The sequence below is a fragment of the Indicator indicator genome, chromosome 8, assembly GCF_027791375.1.
Source record: "Indicator indicator isolate 239-I01 chromosome 8, UM_Iind_1.1, whole genome shotgun sequence".
Classification (NCBI taxonomy): Eukaryota; Metazoa; Chordata; class Aves; order Piciformes; family Indicatoridae; genus Indicator; species Indicator indicator.
The window spans coordinates 23996322-24014900 of record NC_072017.1 but is presented as its reverse complement, the minus strand read 5'-3'; the positions used below and the strand labels follow the sequence as shown (position 1 = coordinate 24014900).

General features: G+C 36.5%; 1 protein-coding gene across 5 annotated transcripts in view; it reads left to right on the top strand.

Annotated features, from left to right (window-relative positions):
• ARFIP1 (ADP ribosylation factor interacting protein 1) overlaps positions 1 to 18085 on the top strand; it is a 32264-nt gene extending 14179 nt beyond the window's left edge. For all 5 annotated transcript variants that reach the window (XM_054382892.1, XM_054382896.1, XM_054382894.1 and 2 more), the window contains 4 exons: positions 2084 to 2305; positions 5772 to 5929; positions 9322 to 9496; positions 17764 to 18085. In XM_054382892.1, coding sequence (XP_054238867.1) covers positions 2084 to 2305; positions 5772 to 5929; positions 9322 to 9496; positions 17764 to 17919 — 711 coding nt within the window. In that variant the 3' untranslated portion in view covers positions 17920 to 18085. The remainder of the gene's footprint in view (positions 1 to 2083; positions 2306 to 5771; positions 5930 to 9321; positions 9497 to 17763) is intronic.
• The last annotated feature ends 494 nt before the right edge of the window (positions 18086 to 18579 follow it).

Genomic DNA, 18579 nt, shown 5'->3' with positions numbered 1-18579 from the left:
GAACAACACAAAATGAAATTTATGTGTGGCATTTTCTTTTTAACTGATGAGAATTTATAGCAACTTGTGTGTCTGTACTAGTGCACTTAGAACCATAGTAAATCAAAATACTTAGATGCATCTTCTTTCTCAGTTCTTGTTCAGCCACAGTTTTCAGCTGTAGCTACATCTCAGTTTAACAAAGTATGCAGTGTCTTTCCAATGATTACTTTTTCCTTGCTTGTCACTGCTGGAGTTTTTAGGTGTCTTACTGTAACTTCTGAAGCAAATACTCCTTGATTGAAAATATACATTCCTTCGTAATTTATTCTTGCTGCCAAACATTGAGGTGGGGAGAAGAGGGAGTATCTGATATTTCATTTTGGTTTTTTGTTTGTTTCGGTGGTTTTTGTTTGTTTCAGTGGTGTTTTTTTTTTTAATAAATAGCCAGACTTTGTCTATGATTCCATAGTTCCCAGTGATATGCTTACTGAACACTCTGATCACACTCATCACCAATATGTATCTGGCAATTTCTGTTGCAGACTAACAAGGTTGTATTTTGTGTTGGTATGATTTGTTATGCACTCTCAAATTTCTCAATCTTGACAGACATATGTCTCCTACATTAGCTGGGGTCTTTCTTGTTAATTGATTGAATCTAATTGAGCAACCCAAAGAGTCTGTAACTTCCAATCTAAACCTTATGAGTTACGACCATCTTGTCCTATCTGGTCATTCTTGCATTTTTTCTGTGTTTGTCTATTAAATGTGGAAAGGATATAAAGGTTCTGGCAGGTTTAAATGGTATCTCCTTTGGAAATAAGTAAAGACTAGATTAAAGTAGCTGAATTTGGAAACCCTGGGAAATCCAGTGCTGTCATATATTTGGGAATGTGATACAAGATAAGTTTGGGGATTGTTTCACCTAACTCAATAGCAGCTTTGTGCTTAGATTAAGTCCCTTCAGAGTAGTTGTGGGCTTGACTACTACCTTTGCATCCTTTTAATCCTGTTTCTAGCAGTAATTCTTCAGAGATATAACTTGGTTATCTCTTCAACTCTTGGGACCACAGATGAACTTGAAGTAACTTACTAAAACAATAAATTGTTTTTGCTTTGTGTAGAGGAAGTTGTATTGATTTGATACACATCTGCTTTCCAAATGGCTTCTCCTTTGTCTCAGTTAAGGGAAAGTCCAGTGTGCATCTTGGGAGGCTCACTGCCAAGTTGGGCTCAAATCTTTTAGAGAAGGTGTCACAGAAAAATGGAATGTGGTAGCAGCCTGAGCTGTCACAGTCAGTGACTGGGTGAAAGTGTCTGTAGCTTTTTCAGTTTTCTACTCGCTGTTTTCATGAACTGCAAATGTGTTCAGAATTTGACTTGGGACTGAAAAGAAAAAAATAAGCCATTCTGAGGCAGTCAGCTCTACTTTGCAGATGCATAAACAATGAGAAATGCGTTTTAATAGTTTAACATCTTTCTCAGTAAGAGTTCTTAGTTTCCCAGTCAGCTTTAAAATAACATCCTGAAACCCACCACATCTTTACCTTTTCCTTCCCCCCTCACCCTTCCTAAAAACCCCAAACAAATAACAAAAAACAAGGAACCAACCAAAACCCCCCAAAAAATAAAACCAAAAATAACATTCTTCTGAAGAGAAAATAACATGGATGGTCTGAGATTGGATGGTTGGTGGACAGAGAACCCAAAGATCACTAACTACTTTTATGCATAACCAGTAATACTCCCATTGACTGTCTTTCGTGCAGTGGGATAAATTGCTTCTTCTAATTTAATGAGATTCACCAAACTTAAAAAGAGATGTTTTCTTTTACTTGAGAAACAACTAGTTATGCTCTTGATTTGCTAACTTGAATATTCATCTTAGTAGGAGTTGAGACTTGTCCAACTGTTCTTGCTGAGTCCTGATAAACTTCTAAAGAGTGTGTTGTTTTTTCGGTTTGTTGTGCAAACTTATATTGGGAGGGGTTATTGTGAAAGAATTGTGTGTAATTATACGTCCCTTGAAGCTGAAAATGGGTGTATGCTCTGCTGTCCTGAATATGCTTGATTCTTTATAATTTAATTTTTTTTTCTCCAGTGTACACGTCAGATCATCTCTGAAAAACTGGGTCGTGGCTCAAGAACAGTAGATCTGGAACTAGAAGCTCAAATAGATATTTTGAGAGATAACAAAAAAAAATACGAAAATATCCTGAGACTGGCTCAGACACTGTCCACGCAACTCTTCCAGATGGTACATACCCAAAGGCAACTTGGAGATGCATTTGCTGACCTGAGTTTGAAATCATTGGAACTTCATGTAAGACTTTTATAGTGTTAAAAAATAAAATGGCAGAGATGAAGATAAAGCCTAATTGACTCATACAGGCTATACAGCAGTTAGCAGCTACTTTCCTAAACATTGTAGTTAAGTATATATTACATGCTGTTTGTGTTAAAAGCTTATGTAATTCACTTAAAAACTAGAAGAAATCATTGGAATTACTGTAGTTCTTTATTGTTTCTTAAATGCTTACCTGTAGTTGATGGCTGGACTCAAGAGCTGACACCTTTTCTTTGTATAGAAAATGCATTTTACTATAAATTTTCCTCCTGATGAAATGTCATCAGTGTTACAGAGTGTTATATCATTTCTTTGGGGAATATACATGAGAGTAAACAGTATAGGGCACATTACTTCACTTGTGCATATTGAATGTGAGCAAATTATTTTTTTGTAGCATGTTTAAGCATCAAGCTTTAATCTCAAAGTCCTTCTTGAAATACATTTTGCTGTTAATAGGACTAATCTGTACTCTTACGTTGTTTGTAGACTCTGAGCAAGAGAGGCAGTCTTTAGATATCAGCATTTGTCTTGTTAATGACTCCTTGGTTTAGAACTATATGTAACGCTGGCACATTTTGTGGCAAGTAATAAAACTGTCTGCTGTAAAGAGGGAGGAAGGTGTGCAATGAGCACAAAACATTGTAGCTGTCTTACTTCTGCACTGATTGTTCTGTATACCTCCAGAGTTAAAACAATTTGATACTGCTGCTGGTTCTTTGAAAAACCAATATTAAGGGGCTAAATAATTCCATAAAATGTAGCTGCTTGAAACAGCTCAAATTATCTTTGTGTGATTTAACTTAAAACCTCTTTCTGTTTATTCTTCCCTATTCATGATTGTCTATTCCCATTGAATTTTAAGGGAAGATGTACAGAGGAACCTTAACTAATAGCTAGTGGGAGCAGGGGAAATAAGAGACTTCTGCACTAGTGTGCAGGAATTCTAAATGTTACAGGCTGAAAGATCAAAATCTGTGAAAGTAAAGCACTTCTAGCAGCTAAGAAATTAAATCTGCTAAAAAGTTATTTTTCTATAATCAGTTTACCCTTGACACATATGGACATGTGGTTTGTGGCAGAACTTAGTAATTGTTATGAAGTATGTGCTGAAGCTGGATGTTTCTTCTGAAACTTGGATTAAATCTAGCATCATGTGTGTGTTTAATGATTCTTTTTCTTTCCCTTTTTTTTTCCCATGAGTAGCTTGTAACTTCTAATGGGAATACTGTTATTCCAGGTTATTTCAGCATCATATACTGATCTTGGAATTTGTTTCAGTCATTCATCTCTTGTGTGGATTACTGAATGGGGCTGTTGATGAAAATCAAATAAAGGTTTCTGCGGCTGTAATAAAAATTATCTAACTTTTGCCTCTTGGGAGACTTGCCTGGTTTGTCTCTTTCCTCTTTGTGTTTTCCCTTTGTTTAATCTGTCCTGTACTACCATCTGTAGCCTGGTCTATTCTTCTGGGATGTTTGGATAGCATTGTTGCCTCTGAAACTTGTGCAAGACTAAGACTGAGATTTCTGAAGCGTTAGTCTTTTAACGCTTAATGTGCTATCAGTATATACGTTTTAAAACAAAGGAAAAAAACCTCACAGTATTCTTAAATTTGTATTTCATATTTTATGCACGATAACAAAATAAGATCTCAATGGGATATCTGTGGAGGTATTACTGAATATAAATGTTTGGCTGTTTCTCTTTTGGATGCAAAGATAACTCCTGGTTCCAGGCTCATGTGCCTCCAATTATATAGACGGATGAATTCCAATTTTAATTGAGCTGTGCATTGAGTATGAACTGAGTGTAAACTCTTGATACAGAAAGGATTTATTGTCTCTTTCATAAGCGTTATCTGCAGAGGTCATGGACAAACTTCACAAGTTTTTAATATGAAACTGCATGAACCAGTAGAAGGACAGTTTTGGTGGCTAGCATTGTTTCTTTGTTAGTACTTCAGGCCACTGCAGAGCTGTCCTTCTTATCCTTCTCCTTTGAACTGGTAGTATTGCTCAGCCAGGTCTAGGATGATCTAGGTCAGAGGACCACCCAGAAAACATCGCAGTCTTGCTTGTGGGAGTGAAAAGAGATGGGACTAAGCATTGCTGAAGAGAGCAGTCCTGCTGTTGTCTTTGCCTATATGTTCTTATTTATTCCTTATTTTAGCACTTGTGTTACGGTGTTGCTGGCAATGTTAGAGCAAAACCATCTGAAAAATACTTCTTTTCAGCAAGATCTGTAGTGATTTGGCTGTCTGCTTTTGCCACCCAAGCAATGCAAAGCTGTCAGATCTTTAGTGGTGTTTGCAGGTCTTAGCTGGTGAAAACTTGCATTGAGTTCTCTTCCTTTTTTGTTCTTCAAATCATTCACTTCCACTACACCCCCCTTCTAGAAGATTCCTTCTTTACTATTGCGCATCACCCGTACTCTCATCAAGTCATTTATATGAAATATCATTTGGCTTTGGTGTGCATGTTCTAGACAGATGAAAGGAAACTAGAATACAGCACTTCTGAGTCAGTTGTTGGCAGTGTGCAAGCCTAAAAAGACCAAGCTTCAAATATGAACTTAGTGTTTTTCACAGCCATTGCCACCAGAGATTGTACTGTTTTGTGAGAACTCCCATCTGCAGGATACAAAGATGCCATATGGATGACATAAATGTAATAACTGAACTTGTTTGGCATCTGTGCATTAGAAAAGTCTTTGCAGACTTCGTCAGGGCTTACGCTGTTGCTAATAAAGAGACATGAACAAACGTATATCCAAATGTGACAGAAATGCTTTGGAAATAATTTCACGCTTGTTCCTTCAAAATTTATGGCTGAGCTAGATTATAATTTTTTATTTGCTGTCTATTATAATGCTCTGCTCTTCAATTATTTTCAGCCTATTGAACTGTGGTAGGTGTTTTTTTTTAATGGTTTTTTTTTTTTAGGTTTGGTTTGGGGCTTGTTTTTTGGTTGTTGTTTTTTTTTTTCCAGTAATCTTTTTCTGGAATGCAAGAAGAAAATTTCATAGCTAATTAATACTGTGTGCCCTTGTGAATTTACTTGTATTGCTGGATTTAATGTAGCAGTGTCTCTGATATTAAAGCATTAAATAGACAATCACATGAGAGATTCTGGATTGAAATCCTGCTGAATGACAATGGAAGGATTACATCAGTGCTTACTTCTTAAGTGACATTCAAGACTTCGAGTGCAGAAAAGTCCTGTTATAAATTAGGATTTAACATCACTTGGTAACAAAGTTGTAAACCGTGATTCACTGATACTAGATTTCCTAAAAACTGTGAACTGAATATCGTATTGAGGCTATGTTTAATCATAGTCATATCTGTGTGATTGGGTATTTTTTTTTTATATGTAGTTGCTGATGACTGTTATGATTTTAAATGATCTACAGTTTTGTTTTCTCTGCTTTTTGTTTGTAGGAGGAATTTGGCTACAATGCAGATACACAGAAACTTCTAGCTAAGAATGGAGAAACTCTACTTGGGGCTATTAACTTTTTTATTGCCAGTGTGACTACATTGGTGAATAAAACAATGGAAGACACGTTATTGACTGTGAAACAGTACGAAACTGCCAGGTAGCTATTCTGTATCCAGCTATTTTCATTACAAACTAATCTGCAGGAAACAGACTTTGTATGAGCTTATTCCTGGGATGTGAGTGACTAACCTGTCAGATAAAAACATTTTAACACAACTCTCATACAAATAGGATTACAGTTAACTGCCTCATTGCACATCACTTAATATTTTCTAAGTGTTCTGTGTAGACTTTATTCATTAGTTCTAGGAGTAATTATGGCTCATTTTTCCTGCGTAGTGGATTATGATGGCTTTCTTAGCAGCATGACATTGCAAAGTTAAGTCTTTTATCCAGGTGAAAGGTTATAAATAGGTAATAGGTGAAATAATCTCTTTGATTGAAAAACACTTATGCTTTCATTAATGGTCTATATGTGCAATTCACATTTCATTTTTTATGCAGAAGTTGCACACGTTTTTGGAAAGGGTAAAATAAAAAAAAAAGAAATTTTGTAGTAAGTGACATCTAGCAGTACATTGAGCTTTTATGCCCTGGAGAAGGTTACTTTTGGATATGGCATAGTACTCAGAAGCCTGGTTCCCTTTACCTGCTAGCGTTTGGACTTATGGTCATTTCTGGTGCTTGGTTCCATTATGATTTTTTTTTCCACTTAATAGTATGAAGTATATTAGTTTTAATTTGCCAAAGAAGGTAGTTCCTGCATGTTTTTTGTGTGTGGTTTTTTGTTTTTGTTGTAGCTTTTGTAAAAAAATTGCAAGCTGCTCGAGTTTTGAAGTTTTATCCCTCCTTTTTAATTGTTCTGTTCTAATGCTTATTTATAAGCAAAATAGCAAGTTATGGTTCTGATACTGAATTAAACTTTCAAAAGGTATGAAAGGCAGAATTAGTATGACTGTAACATACTGCTTTATTTTTGGCATGAAGGTATTTTTAAACATACCATCAGTTGACACGTTTTCCCGGTGTCTGTTGAAACTGTTTAAAATATCTGCCATGACTGCTCTTGCCAGTCATTTGGGGTATATGGCTCTTCTCTTATTAGATACCTTCATTACTTTGTTCATTAAAGTATTTTGCCATTTCAATAAGGCAAATAAATTACAGAAGTTCTTCACTTACCTAGCCAGTCCATCATTTTGCAATGTGAAAATAGGTGACATTTATTTCTGTGCTGCTTTGTCTCCAGTTGCACTTCAGTGTTCATCTGATCCCTTCTTCTATCAACTCTGTTTATTTCCTTCCTTGGAATTAAGTCACAAACTCTTTAAATAACACCTTAATCATATAGCAATGAAAATCATGGAGAGGCTCTCTGAATATTGCTCCTTTTACTTCAGTTATACCAACTGAAAAGTTGTAACAAATTTTGCATACTGATTTGTTTTCAGTTTGAGAAATGTCTGTGAGAAAGCATATTTTGGAAGTGAGGAATGGTCGGTTTGTTCCATTAAATGCAGCATCTCTCACATGCTCATGTGCTAGGTTCCCTTTTTTGAAAGCTACACAGAAGTATAGAAGGAAAAGGTGAAGCTTTGGGCCTTGGAGGGATTTCTGGCTCTTTCTGTTGCTTTACCTGGTCAAGTGCTAGATGGCTGTGAACAAATAGACACGTTTTGCATACTACTTTTGTATTATCCACTTGCAATAATGTCTTAAAATAAGATTTTACTGGCAAGGATCCAGTATTTGTTAGACTTATTTGTAATACTGGAAATCAGAAGATTAGTTTAGTGATACAATCTTCAAACTACTAACATTCCATAGGTGCCTTTCCCACTTAGGAATGCCGTGTTGATGATTAGAAAGCTTAACTTTTTAATCATCAGCATTGTTAGAAAACTTAAACTTTCTTTAATGGTTTTTAAGACAAAATTCAATGTGCTAGATTCTGTATTAAATAATTTTAAGACATTTTGTATTTTTACATTAAAATAAGAAAGAACATATGGTTTATTTATATTCATATATAATTAAATGGTGCAGTCTAATATAGAGGGATATCAAGGATGTTTATAGGGGGTTTTATATTTTTTTTGTCACAGTCATGGATGCTATCATGCAAGTATTTGCTTGTATTTACAAGCAAATCTACAATCTATGATGAAATGCAATGAATATGTACAAATACATACAATCAACAGAAAAGCACAACCAAGCTCCCTTTGCTTCCCCTGAGGGGACCTCCCAAGGGGCCTCCCCCCAGGCCACCCTGGCAGAAAGGAGAGAGATAGAAGCAGAGAAGCCTTTAACTTAGCTCGCCAAGGTCAGTGTGTTACTTCCAGCGAGAAGAGAAGCAGCAGCAGCAGCCAGACAGCCCAGCAAGTTGCCCCGACTGCCCCCAACCTTGTTTTGAGTAGTGGTTCTTGAACATTTCTATCTATTCAACGGAAGTGTTTAGAACAATCATTCTTTTGCTTTCTCGCACCCAATAGTGACTTGTTTACATTCTTTAGCTTTCTCTGCTTGAACTTTGTAAAGAAAAATTAAAAAGACGGTTTCAAACCATCACATTAATAAATAGTATATGTGGACTAGCTGGTTCAATTAGAACATTATCAGATATCTGTAGGCAAGAGCCTATACCATGACATCAATTCTGGTTTTGCTGTCAGTATTCAGGATAGGTAATTTGGAGAGAACAAGAATAAATTAGAAAATACTTTTAATCTGTCTTATCTAGAAGTAGGATATATACCTTTGGTATAAAGTTAGCTTAAATACATAGCCAGCCCTTAGTTTTAACTCTGTATTTCTCTGCCTTTATCTCCTTTAGTGGTGGTATTGATCCAGAATCTGACTTTCCTATGAAAATAAGATAGGCCCTCAGAAGAGTATAAATAATGCATCATTTTTTTGCAGCATGTTTATCCAGGGACAGACATGTTCTCACAAAACTACTTGTGGAAGGACTATGAAGTTGTTCCAGTGAATGCATGCAGAGAAGCCTAGAGCATGCTGAAAAAGCCTTGGGACAGAGCTTGGTAGAAATGAGCTGTTGCTCGGCTGCTTAAAGGAAATGTCTTGGTCTTGATGTTCTCTTGCTCTGAACATAAACTCTTCACTGAATTGAACAAGAGAAGAATAATGTGGAAAAAAGATCTACTAGGTTCATCTGAGTTAAGAAGCTAAGATATCTGAGCTAAGAACCTACGAAAAGCTCTGAGCACTGAAGCCACACAAAACAGAGGGTTGGGTGCACGTGGCTGAGACAGGGACAGAAGAAGGAGGGTATTTGTTGAGGCAGCTGTACTCTACTTACTGGTGGGTAATAGGAAGGGGGAAAGAGAGGAATCTTGCCCAGGTTTTTTATTTTTTACGTACTTCACTGTTTTGTTCATCTTCTGTTTTACTTGGCCTTCTCTATGAGGTCTGTTTTGAGACAGTCTGCCTTGAGGATTGTTTTTTCTTCCTCATTTTTCTTCTCAGAATTGAATATGATGCCTATCGAACAGACCTAGAAGAGTTGAATCTTGGCCCTCGTGATGCAAACACTCTGCCAAAGATTGAGCAATCACAACAACTGTTTCAAGTGCATAAAGAGAAATATGACAAAATGCGTAATGATGTATCTATCAAACTGAAATTTTTGGAAGAAAACAAGGTAAGTTACAACTTCTGATGTTACATTGAGGAGTTTTGTCCTGTAAGTTTCTGCATTGCTAGAAATACTTTTTAGATCTTAAAATATATTTTAAATTAAAAATAGAGTGTGTAAAGGGGGAAAAAAAGGCTTGATTTTTTCGCAGTTCTTGCTGTACCACTAGAAAACCCATTTTTAGAACAGGCAGCCTTGAAAGTCTGTAATCAGGCAGCTCCAGCTACAAATGGCAAACAGGGTACTAAATTTCTTGTTAATGTGGGAGGTTTCAAGTTCGGAAAAGGATTACTTTTTTCAGCTTCTTGCATATAATGATTAAATTAGTTGTACAGCTATTGATTTAAGATTGCTGGCAACACTTTCATCGCACAAAGATGAGAGAATTGTGAAGGAGCTTCTTGGGAATTTAAAATCATAACTCGACCTTAGAAAGACAACTTTCTATAATTAATGCGTTTATAGTTTCTTAAACCGGGCTCTTGAACTGTTGGTTTGAAGGATTTTTTTTTCCTCATCTGTTTCATCTATACCCTCTTAATGGACATTCTTATCCCTCTTACTGTTTGCCAGGCAGAAATAGATTTGCAATACAGAACACACTTTTAAACTGTGCTTTCTTTGGTAAACAAGTCCTTTTAAACTGCTTATAATCAGATCTTTAAAGACCTTAATTTTTGCATCTGATTTTTGCTTATACTCAGAGTAAAGGAAATGGTCATAATAATCTGTGACTATATTTCCCGTGTCTTCAGAGGGAGGAAAACGTTATCAAAACTTATGTCAAGATAGTGGTTTCTCAGTTTGTCTATGTCTACTAGTGGACAAACATTTTCAGTGTGGGTTAATTCATATATTTTAAAGATACGATGCAGGTAAAAACTGCTTGTTAGAGAACACAGAGGTGACCCTAAATGACAACAGTAACCAAGTATGCTCCTTGCATAGAAAGAGGAGACTTTGTAATGGAAAATCAAGGACACAAGCTAAACCAATTAAAACTGATTATTTATCTGAATTTTTGAATGCTACCACATAGGCAGTTGCTTCAGTTAATCAGAATAAGGATGAAAGGGAAGAAACATGAAGCATCAATAAATGAGAAGGAAAAAAAAGTGGAGAAAATCAGTAAATCTTTTGGTTTCAAGAACCATACATGCTTCAAATGTTGCTACTGAGCACTGTTTCTTCATACAGGCATTTGCGTTAGGACCAGGGGTCTGAATTGCATCACCATTAAGAGCTGATGAACCAGATCAACAGACGATTAAAAACTGGTATTGCTCTGGCTTCCATTTGTTGTTCTTGCTGAACTTGTAGCTCATTATCTTTCAAACTGAAAAAAATCCATGTTGAAATTAATTTTCTTGAACAAACTGAAGTCTGATTGAAATGCTGATGTTTAAGTTAACATTAGAAAATGGTGATAAGAATTGAGTTTTAAAAAAATATTAGGCTGAAAATGGATATACTAAAGGTGTCTTTTTTTTCTTCCCCTTTGTTTTCATTTTCTAGTAAGTTTTGTGCTGGTGATATAATGTACTACTTTTGAAATAATTGAATCCTTACCGCTCACACTCTATAGGAATTGTGATGCTTAAATTCAGATTGGTTGAAAACAGCACTTACCCTGCTTCCTCTTGGTTTTACATTAACTACATAGCAGACCAATCAGTTTGTTTATCCTGATAGGAAAGCTTCAGAGTGAAAGCATTGTATTTCCATCTTGTACAAAATTTTCCATATTTAAAAAAAAAAAAGTAATAAATTGAGTAATTTAGGGAGCATTAGCACTAGTTACAAGATGCTGTCTCTTCAGGTTCCCAGTACACCCTGAGTAGTCATCTACTCCAGAAGCATCTGCTGTGGCTGAAAGGGTGGTGTTTCCTAGGGAATGCCTAGTGTAAGCCTTGCTCGTCTCAACCCTGCTTATGTAACTTACACAAGAGGTACATTTGAAATGCTGGGAGAGCAGAGTGCTGCATCTCTGGTCATGAGATATCCCTTGCTTAGCTTGAGGGTAAAGTTCCTCTGTCTATTGTGCTCTAGTTCTCCCCATGGTTGACACAAAATACTTGCCTGGGAATCGCTTCTGAATTCCTCTGCTCAGTGCTCTAGACCTAAGCCTTTCCCCTCTGGGTCTGAGACCATTAGCACGGTCTTCCTAGTGACAGTCCTGAATTAGATCAAGCATCCTGTTAACAGTCACAGCCTACAAATCTTGTTTCTGAAAGAGATTGTTTTTCCCTTCCTGCCTTTTCTTTTAGATTAATAGTGGGGACTTTCACATGCTTAAGCCTTTTTATCACGGACTGACATTCCTCGGTTTTGACACTAGAGATGTCCAAATATTTACTTAAGAGTGTATTTAATTTTGTTCCCAAATAAGTCATAGAAAGGACTTCCTTTTCAGTCAAATACTGGCTTAAATAAAACTATCTACTGAGAGCTTTAGACTGGTAAGCTGTACTTTGGTCTTTTTGTTTGTTGTATAGGATTCTCCATAGTAAAGAACACGTAATCTTAATCCAAAATTTTTATTTCATTTCTTTTTTTTTCATCTGTCTCTGATAGGTTTTGTTCTTCTGTTACCCAGAATGCTTGCTGGGGTGTAGCCAGAGACAGTGATTGTTATCTCAGAGGTGATGGTCTTACTAGTCTGACATGTTTCTTTTTCTGGTGGCAGCCGTTTGTGTTTTTTTTTTTACTAATATCAGTGGAGGGGGAGCTTCTGTTAGACCTTGTACTTATCCTGCAGCTTGTATTAAGGTACTGGAATGTGCAATTGATTTGCCAAATAACTATATAATCATTATAAACATTACTTCTAATTTTTAGCTGCATACAGAGTGTGTGTGGCTGCTCTCAATTACATTTGATATTTTAAAGAGTTGTTAACTCAGTAAATATAGCATCACTAAGTATAGGAACTAGGTTTTAATTTCAGTTAGATTTAGTAATCCTGGATGTTCCACTTTTTTACAAAAGTGTATGATAACAATTGTGATCCATCATATTTTAAAGATTGTAAATGCAGCATGTGTGTGAAGGAAAAGGAAGAAAGAAGGAAGAACACAAAGGGAAGAAGCCAGCTGTATGACTATGTGTATAACTCAGCTGCTTCAGCTGCGGGAGTAGTGTACTGTTTAGGAGATGGCTTAAACCAGAGACCATATATGATGCTGAGTTCCCAAATGGAAGGATGATTTTGATATTGTTAAGCTGTTACTGTAGTCCCTGGGAGGAATTGTTATAAGAGCTTGTTTGTAGCTGGTTTTAGAAGCCTGTGTTGTTTCAGGCTTAATGCATAGAAGAGAAATGAGGGTTAGTATTTGAGCAGCTGTGTCAAGGTATGGCCTTACCAGACTCATGTTACAGCATACCAGAACTTGCAGATTCCTGATCATCAGCTTTATTAATACATATTGTCATGTTGCTGAATCCAGATGTGAATTAGTATTTTTTCTGAGGCTGAGAAGCCTTTTTAGGTAAGAAAATAATGCAGTAGCTCTATAATTTCTCTCTCTGGTAGACTATAAACCTTTGGGCTTCAAGCCTTGTATATATTGATACAGGCTGTAATACAGTGTGGTCTCAACCTTAGTTGTTATCACTTGTATGTTGAAAACAGAATTGTGTAATGAAGTCATTGCAAGGCAATTAAGCAATTTAGGGGTTAATTTTAGATTAGATAAATCAGTTCATGGTTATCTCCCAAAAATGATTTTACAGTCTGACCAGTATTTAAAAAAATGTAGTCAGACCAAAATGTAAATTTAATGTCAGAACAGAATCCTAGATATGCTTTTATAAACGTATCTGCACTAGATACACTCAGTTATGTTCTCACTGAAAAGTTTTGTCCCATATTTGGTTAAGCACGAGATGCAAGAAGAGCAGGGAAAACTGGGAGGTGATTCAAGCTGTCACTGCAAAGGAACTATAAAGGCAGTTTAACTGGTTGGTGGGCTCCAATTGGTCTGTGTTGCTGCAGGTGTCACCAAACAGCCATAATCTAGCTGGCCCTGTGTTGTGGGGGGAAAAAAGGTCTTATGTGGTTGCAATCTCGTTGTGCCTGTTCTCCTGGGTTCATGTTAATATTTTAATTTCAAGTCCCCCAAAGTTCAGAGAACTGCATTACAGTAAAGTTAGGATTACAATTTTCTCTGTGTAAAACCAAGATACACAAGATTGCTATTCACTTCGATTATACCATTTGATCTTGAAGTTAGAACTGATGTTGTTTGGTTGTTGTTTTCTGGGGGATTGTATTGGTGGTATCCCCAGGTGGTAGAGTTCTGTAGGAGTTTGTAGCATGGAGTAGTAAGAGTAGCTGCAGTCAACTCACAAATAGTTGGTGTTTTTGTTTGTTTTGTTTTGTTTGTTTGTTTAAAAAGGTGGTTGACCCATTCGTAGCTTAAAGTTTTCTGCCACTGAAAATTGATTGTTTTTAGGGTTTGGGGTTTTTTTTTGTGAAAGCATTGCCTTTATGAGAAAGGGGAAAAACTGTTACTTGTGTAGGTACTTGAGAAATGGCAAAGAGAATTCTGTGAACAGAAAGAAATTGAATGTTTGATGTTTAAATGCTTGCTACTACAAATGAAAGCAATATGCAATGTAATGGAAACCCAGATGACCAACTAACTTCAAATAAAGATAGCTAGAGGAAAGGGTTATGATAGTTGTAAGAAGGTAGAAACTGACAGAAAGATTGAAATGGGGATAGTCTTTGGTCATTGATGACTGAAACAATCTGATTGAGGAGAATGTAAACAAATCTGCACATTTGTGCCACAGAAAATACAGTGTCTAGAGGGAGGTGGGAGGAAGAGGACAATGTTTAAAAAGAGCAGCAGTGTTAAGAGCATCCAGAGGAAATGTGAAAGCTCAAATCCAACCCATAAAATCTTCTGTATATGCAAGTTAAGTCATCTGTTTAGGACATGCCTGTTCTTTTTGCTTATCCACAAAGTTTAGTTTTGGTTTGAGACTTGAAGTTTGTCACGTATGTTACAGAGTGCTTGCTCTGTTTGGAATTAGGAACAAAAAGGTGTATCTAGTTAATTAACAAGGAACAGTGATTTTTAAACTATGTTTAACTGTAATACATGATAGGCATGCTGGTCATATGTTGGGCCCTGTATTTTAGCAACATACCATGAACTTTCTTTGGTTGAAAGGCAGATCTTGAAATGCTCCTTTGCTGCAATAGGCACTACAGATTAATGTTCAAGAGTTGGCTTTTAGCACTGTAGTCTGGAAAAAGGTGATCCCTTCATCCTCTATGCCCCTACCATCACATTTCCTTCTCAGTTGTGTTTACAGAAGTGGTTTTGCAGCTGTGCAGAGAATCAGACTGGGGAACCAGTTCATGTTAACACAAATATGTTGTTGTCTCGTTAGTTTTAATCTAGATCTGTTCCCTGATTCAGCTGACTACATAACTTCATGAGAATTTTGCCAACAGAGTAGGGCTAAGGTGAAACAGTGTGGAAGTAAAAGTCAATGGCTGGATAGAGGAGTGAGTAAAGCTGAAATTCTTCCATGGGAAAAGTGGTTAGGTTTGAACTCGATTCTGTGTGAATACTTGTCCCGTTCTTAGCTGTGATTGCAGGTGCTTTTGCAGTTGACATCAGGTGATTTGAGATGTTACAGCTTTTTTCTCTTAGCTGGCTGCTGCTTCATAGTAGAGCTTTTTTGTACTGTGTCATGACAGTTTAAATGGCCTTTTCCTAAAAACTGAGTCTTTAAATTACCTGAATTAAGCTATGGATAAAAGAATCCCACCATTACTTCTGGAATTTACTTAACAATCTGCTTCTGAAAGAGGATAAGTTGTAACACCATGAACCTCAGCAACCAGCTTGATAATGATCACAAAATTTACACCACAGTGATCTGGCTTGGTGACAGAGCTTCATAAGATGAGTTAGCTCTGGTAAGTTAAAAAAAAACTCTACCAAAGTGCAACTTATTTTCATTCCAAATCATCTGCTTCTGCATGCGCATGTACACTTACTTGAGCTTAGGCCTGACTGAAATTATAAAATTGTCAGAAAAATTCAGGGCAGTTTACAGAAGCTTTGTGTTAAAAGCTAGCCTAACAAAGTACCAAATTGGGTCTCAAATTGATCAGTTTGGGCTGGGAAGGGTGTGTTAACTACCTGTTTGTGATGGTTTTAGCCTGGTTATTGTCGGTGTGGGGGGATTTCAGCTTTCACACTGTTACACTGTTTTGAGTTCCTATAAATAGTATGAATAAAACTCTTGTAGCATTTTGATATCCTAGAAGACTGAGTGCACAGTGAGAGACGGTAAATGCTAAATTTTTGTTCTTTAAACTTTTACAAGCTAAGCCTTCATGTTATTTTGGCATTTTCTACTGGTTTGACATGATATCTGGGAGATTAACATCATTAGATATTTTTTAAAAATGTGTCTATATGTGCATACTGAAAACAAACTGAAAGAGAGGCAGTCTTTTGTGACTCAGAAAAGCTGAACTATGTTTGTTAAACAAGTCTTGTTAACTAAATTCTGTCTCCTACATGTTAAAGTATTTAATTTTGTGAAGTCTATTGTAAATGAAAAAAGCAGTCTTAAGATATGATATGCATAGTGAACTCCTTTCTAGCCATACATACCTCTCATGTTTTTTCTTGGGAGAGTATTTTGACAGAAGCAAAAAGCCCATTCTTTTAACATGTATTTAGTTCAATTGTTCCAAATTACTAGGGAAGAAAATACAGGGATACTAGTTTTGGTCAAATAGCAACTTTGACCAAAATTTGGGTCACCAAACAGAACTTATCACTTAAGTAGGATACTAAAGTCTGTGCAGTTTATGGGCAAAACTTAATTCATGAAATGAGACTATTCAGATTGGGGGAAAAAAAATTTGTATACTCAAAAAGAAGTCTCAATTATCAGTGCTGAAACTGGTATATATAACTGAGTGTTTGCATGCGCACAGACTTGCTTAGCCCTTTTTCCTTAAAGTATTTTATTTTTAAAATATACTGCATTTCTGTGTAATAGTATAAAATGTTTCAGTTTTCTACTGTCTAACATATGTTAGGATTTTTTATTTTGGAATTTTTTCTTAAATGAAGGCAATAAAATATTTCCATACTGAGTAGCACATGTTTCAGAAAAGCATGTTAGGCAAATAACCTGTTAAAACAAGCATGGCCAATTGGTTGGCATGGACCAAATCTGGCCCAAAGACTATTTTGCTTCGCAGCATGACAGGAGTAGACTGTTCCTTGTGAACTGTGCTGAAAGATAAGGCACTGAGCCAAAATTTGAGTAGAGAAAGTTTAATCTGCTACCTACCGCATCTTCCCTATAGGTTTGGTCAGCCAACAGGCACAGGGCCACCATGTTAGGATTTGGATTTGAGCTCTAACACAAAAGTAAGGTTGTGCTAGGCTGAGAACACACTCAAGAACAATAAGAGCAGGTTTTGACTGCAGGAGGAGCTGGACAGATACCTTTTCAGCACACTACTGATCCTCATTCACAACGTCAGCCTTACTGGTGTACTGATACGGGAATGTAACGCTGTTTAGCTTCATCAGGGCTATAGACTTCATCAGTGCCATCATAGACTGGATTGGAAGACAAAAACAGTCATGCTTTCCAACTGCTCTTGTGGTTTCCTCCCCAAGTTTTGATTAGTGATATGATCTGTGTGTTCCATGATTTGCATAAATGTTATAATCAAGATATTGACCAAGTGCTTCTAAGTAGTCCTGAGTTACAGGAGATGGACATGAAATACTGCTGGGAAGAGAACATCAGTTTCATTTGACTTAGGTGTATATGAGCTGTAAAACTGCAAGGGGGAGGAGGGTGTGTGTGTGTGTAAACAAATGAACTGTATACTTAGATAATGCATTTGTCAGGAAAGTCCATTTGGCCTACAAGTAGGTGTCTTAGAGAGGTTTGGCATCTAATTACAGGGAATCAAGTACTTGTAGTCAAGTGTGTGGCATTATATGCTGTTCAGTGAATTGCTTTTGGTCTGTGCATACCAAGTTGGTATTGACTATTAAGCATACTTTATGAAAACTCTAAATCACTCCAATGTTAAAGAATTGTTTGGGTTTATTCAAAACAAAACAAAACAAAAAAAAACCTCAACACTTTTATTAAATAAACCTATATAAAATCTGAACATCTCAAATGCATCTTTTCTTTTTCAGTAACTGCTGTATGATGTTGTTAGCATCTGCTTCCTCCTTTTAATCTATCTCTATTCTTGCCGGCAGGTTAAGGTATTGCACAATCAGCTTGTTCTGTTCCACAATGCCATTGCAGCATACTTCTCCGGGAATCAAAAGCAGCTTGAACAGACTCTTAAAGAGTTCCACATCAAATTGAAAACTCCTGGAGCAGATGCCCCATCCTGGCTGGAAGAACAGTAATCAGATGAGAGGACCCAATGTTAACATGAAAACTTTAAATCTGATAATAATTCAAGGTTGGGGTTGAAAGACTGTTGTAGTGATTCTTGCACAGAGAGCTTTAATTAATCCCATCCCCACCCCCTGCCTTTTATAATACTGTACAACTGAGTTTGGTGGGAAAATGGATTACTTTAAGGTAACCAAACAATTTCTTTCCTTTCAAATACAGAGCACTCCTTTTGTATGTAAAAGTTGGTGGTTATTTCTGCAACCGGGATGGGGACAGTGGGGAGGGAAGGGAAACAAAACTTACAGATTTGCACTGACAAATGATGTTTGTGATTTCTGGTAATTTTGGTAGCTAGTCAAAATATTTGCAAATGAAGGTTTACATGATTTGTATCAACATCTGGTATTTTATTGATGAATATAGAAAACATCTTTAGTAATTTTCATATGTTTTTAAAAAGGAGAGAGTAAAAAGAACATTTTGCAGATTAATATAAGGCCTATATGTAATATCTGCATATAAGATAACAGTAGCAGTTGGCTCATTGACTAGTGGAATTGCAGGAAATGCCTTTTTAAAAGATGTACCTTTCCATCATACGTTCAAACAAACAAAAACACTAAAGCAAGAATCACTGTCAGTCTGAGGCTTCTAAGCACACGTTTTTG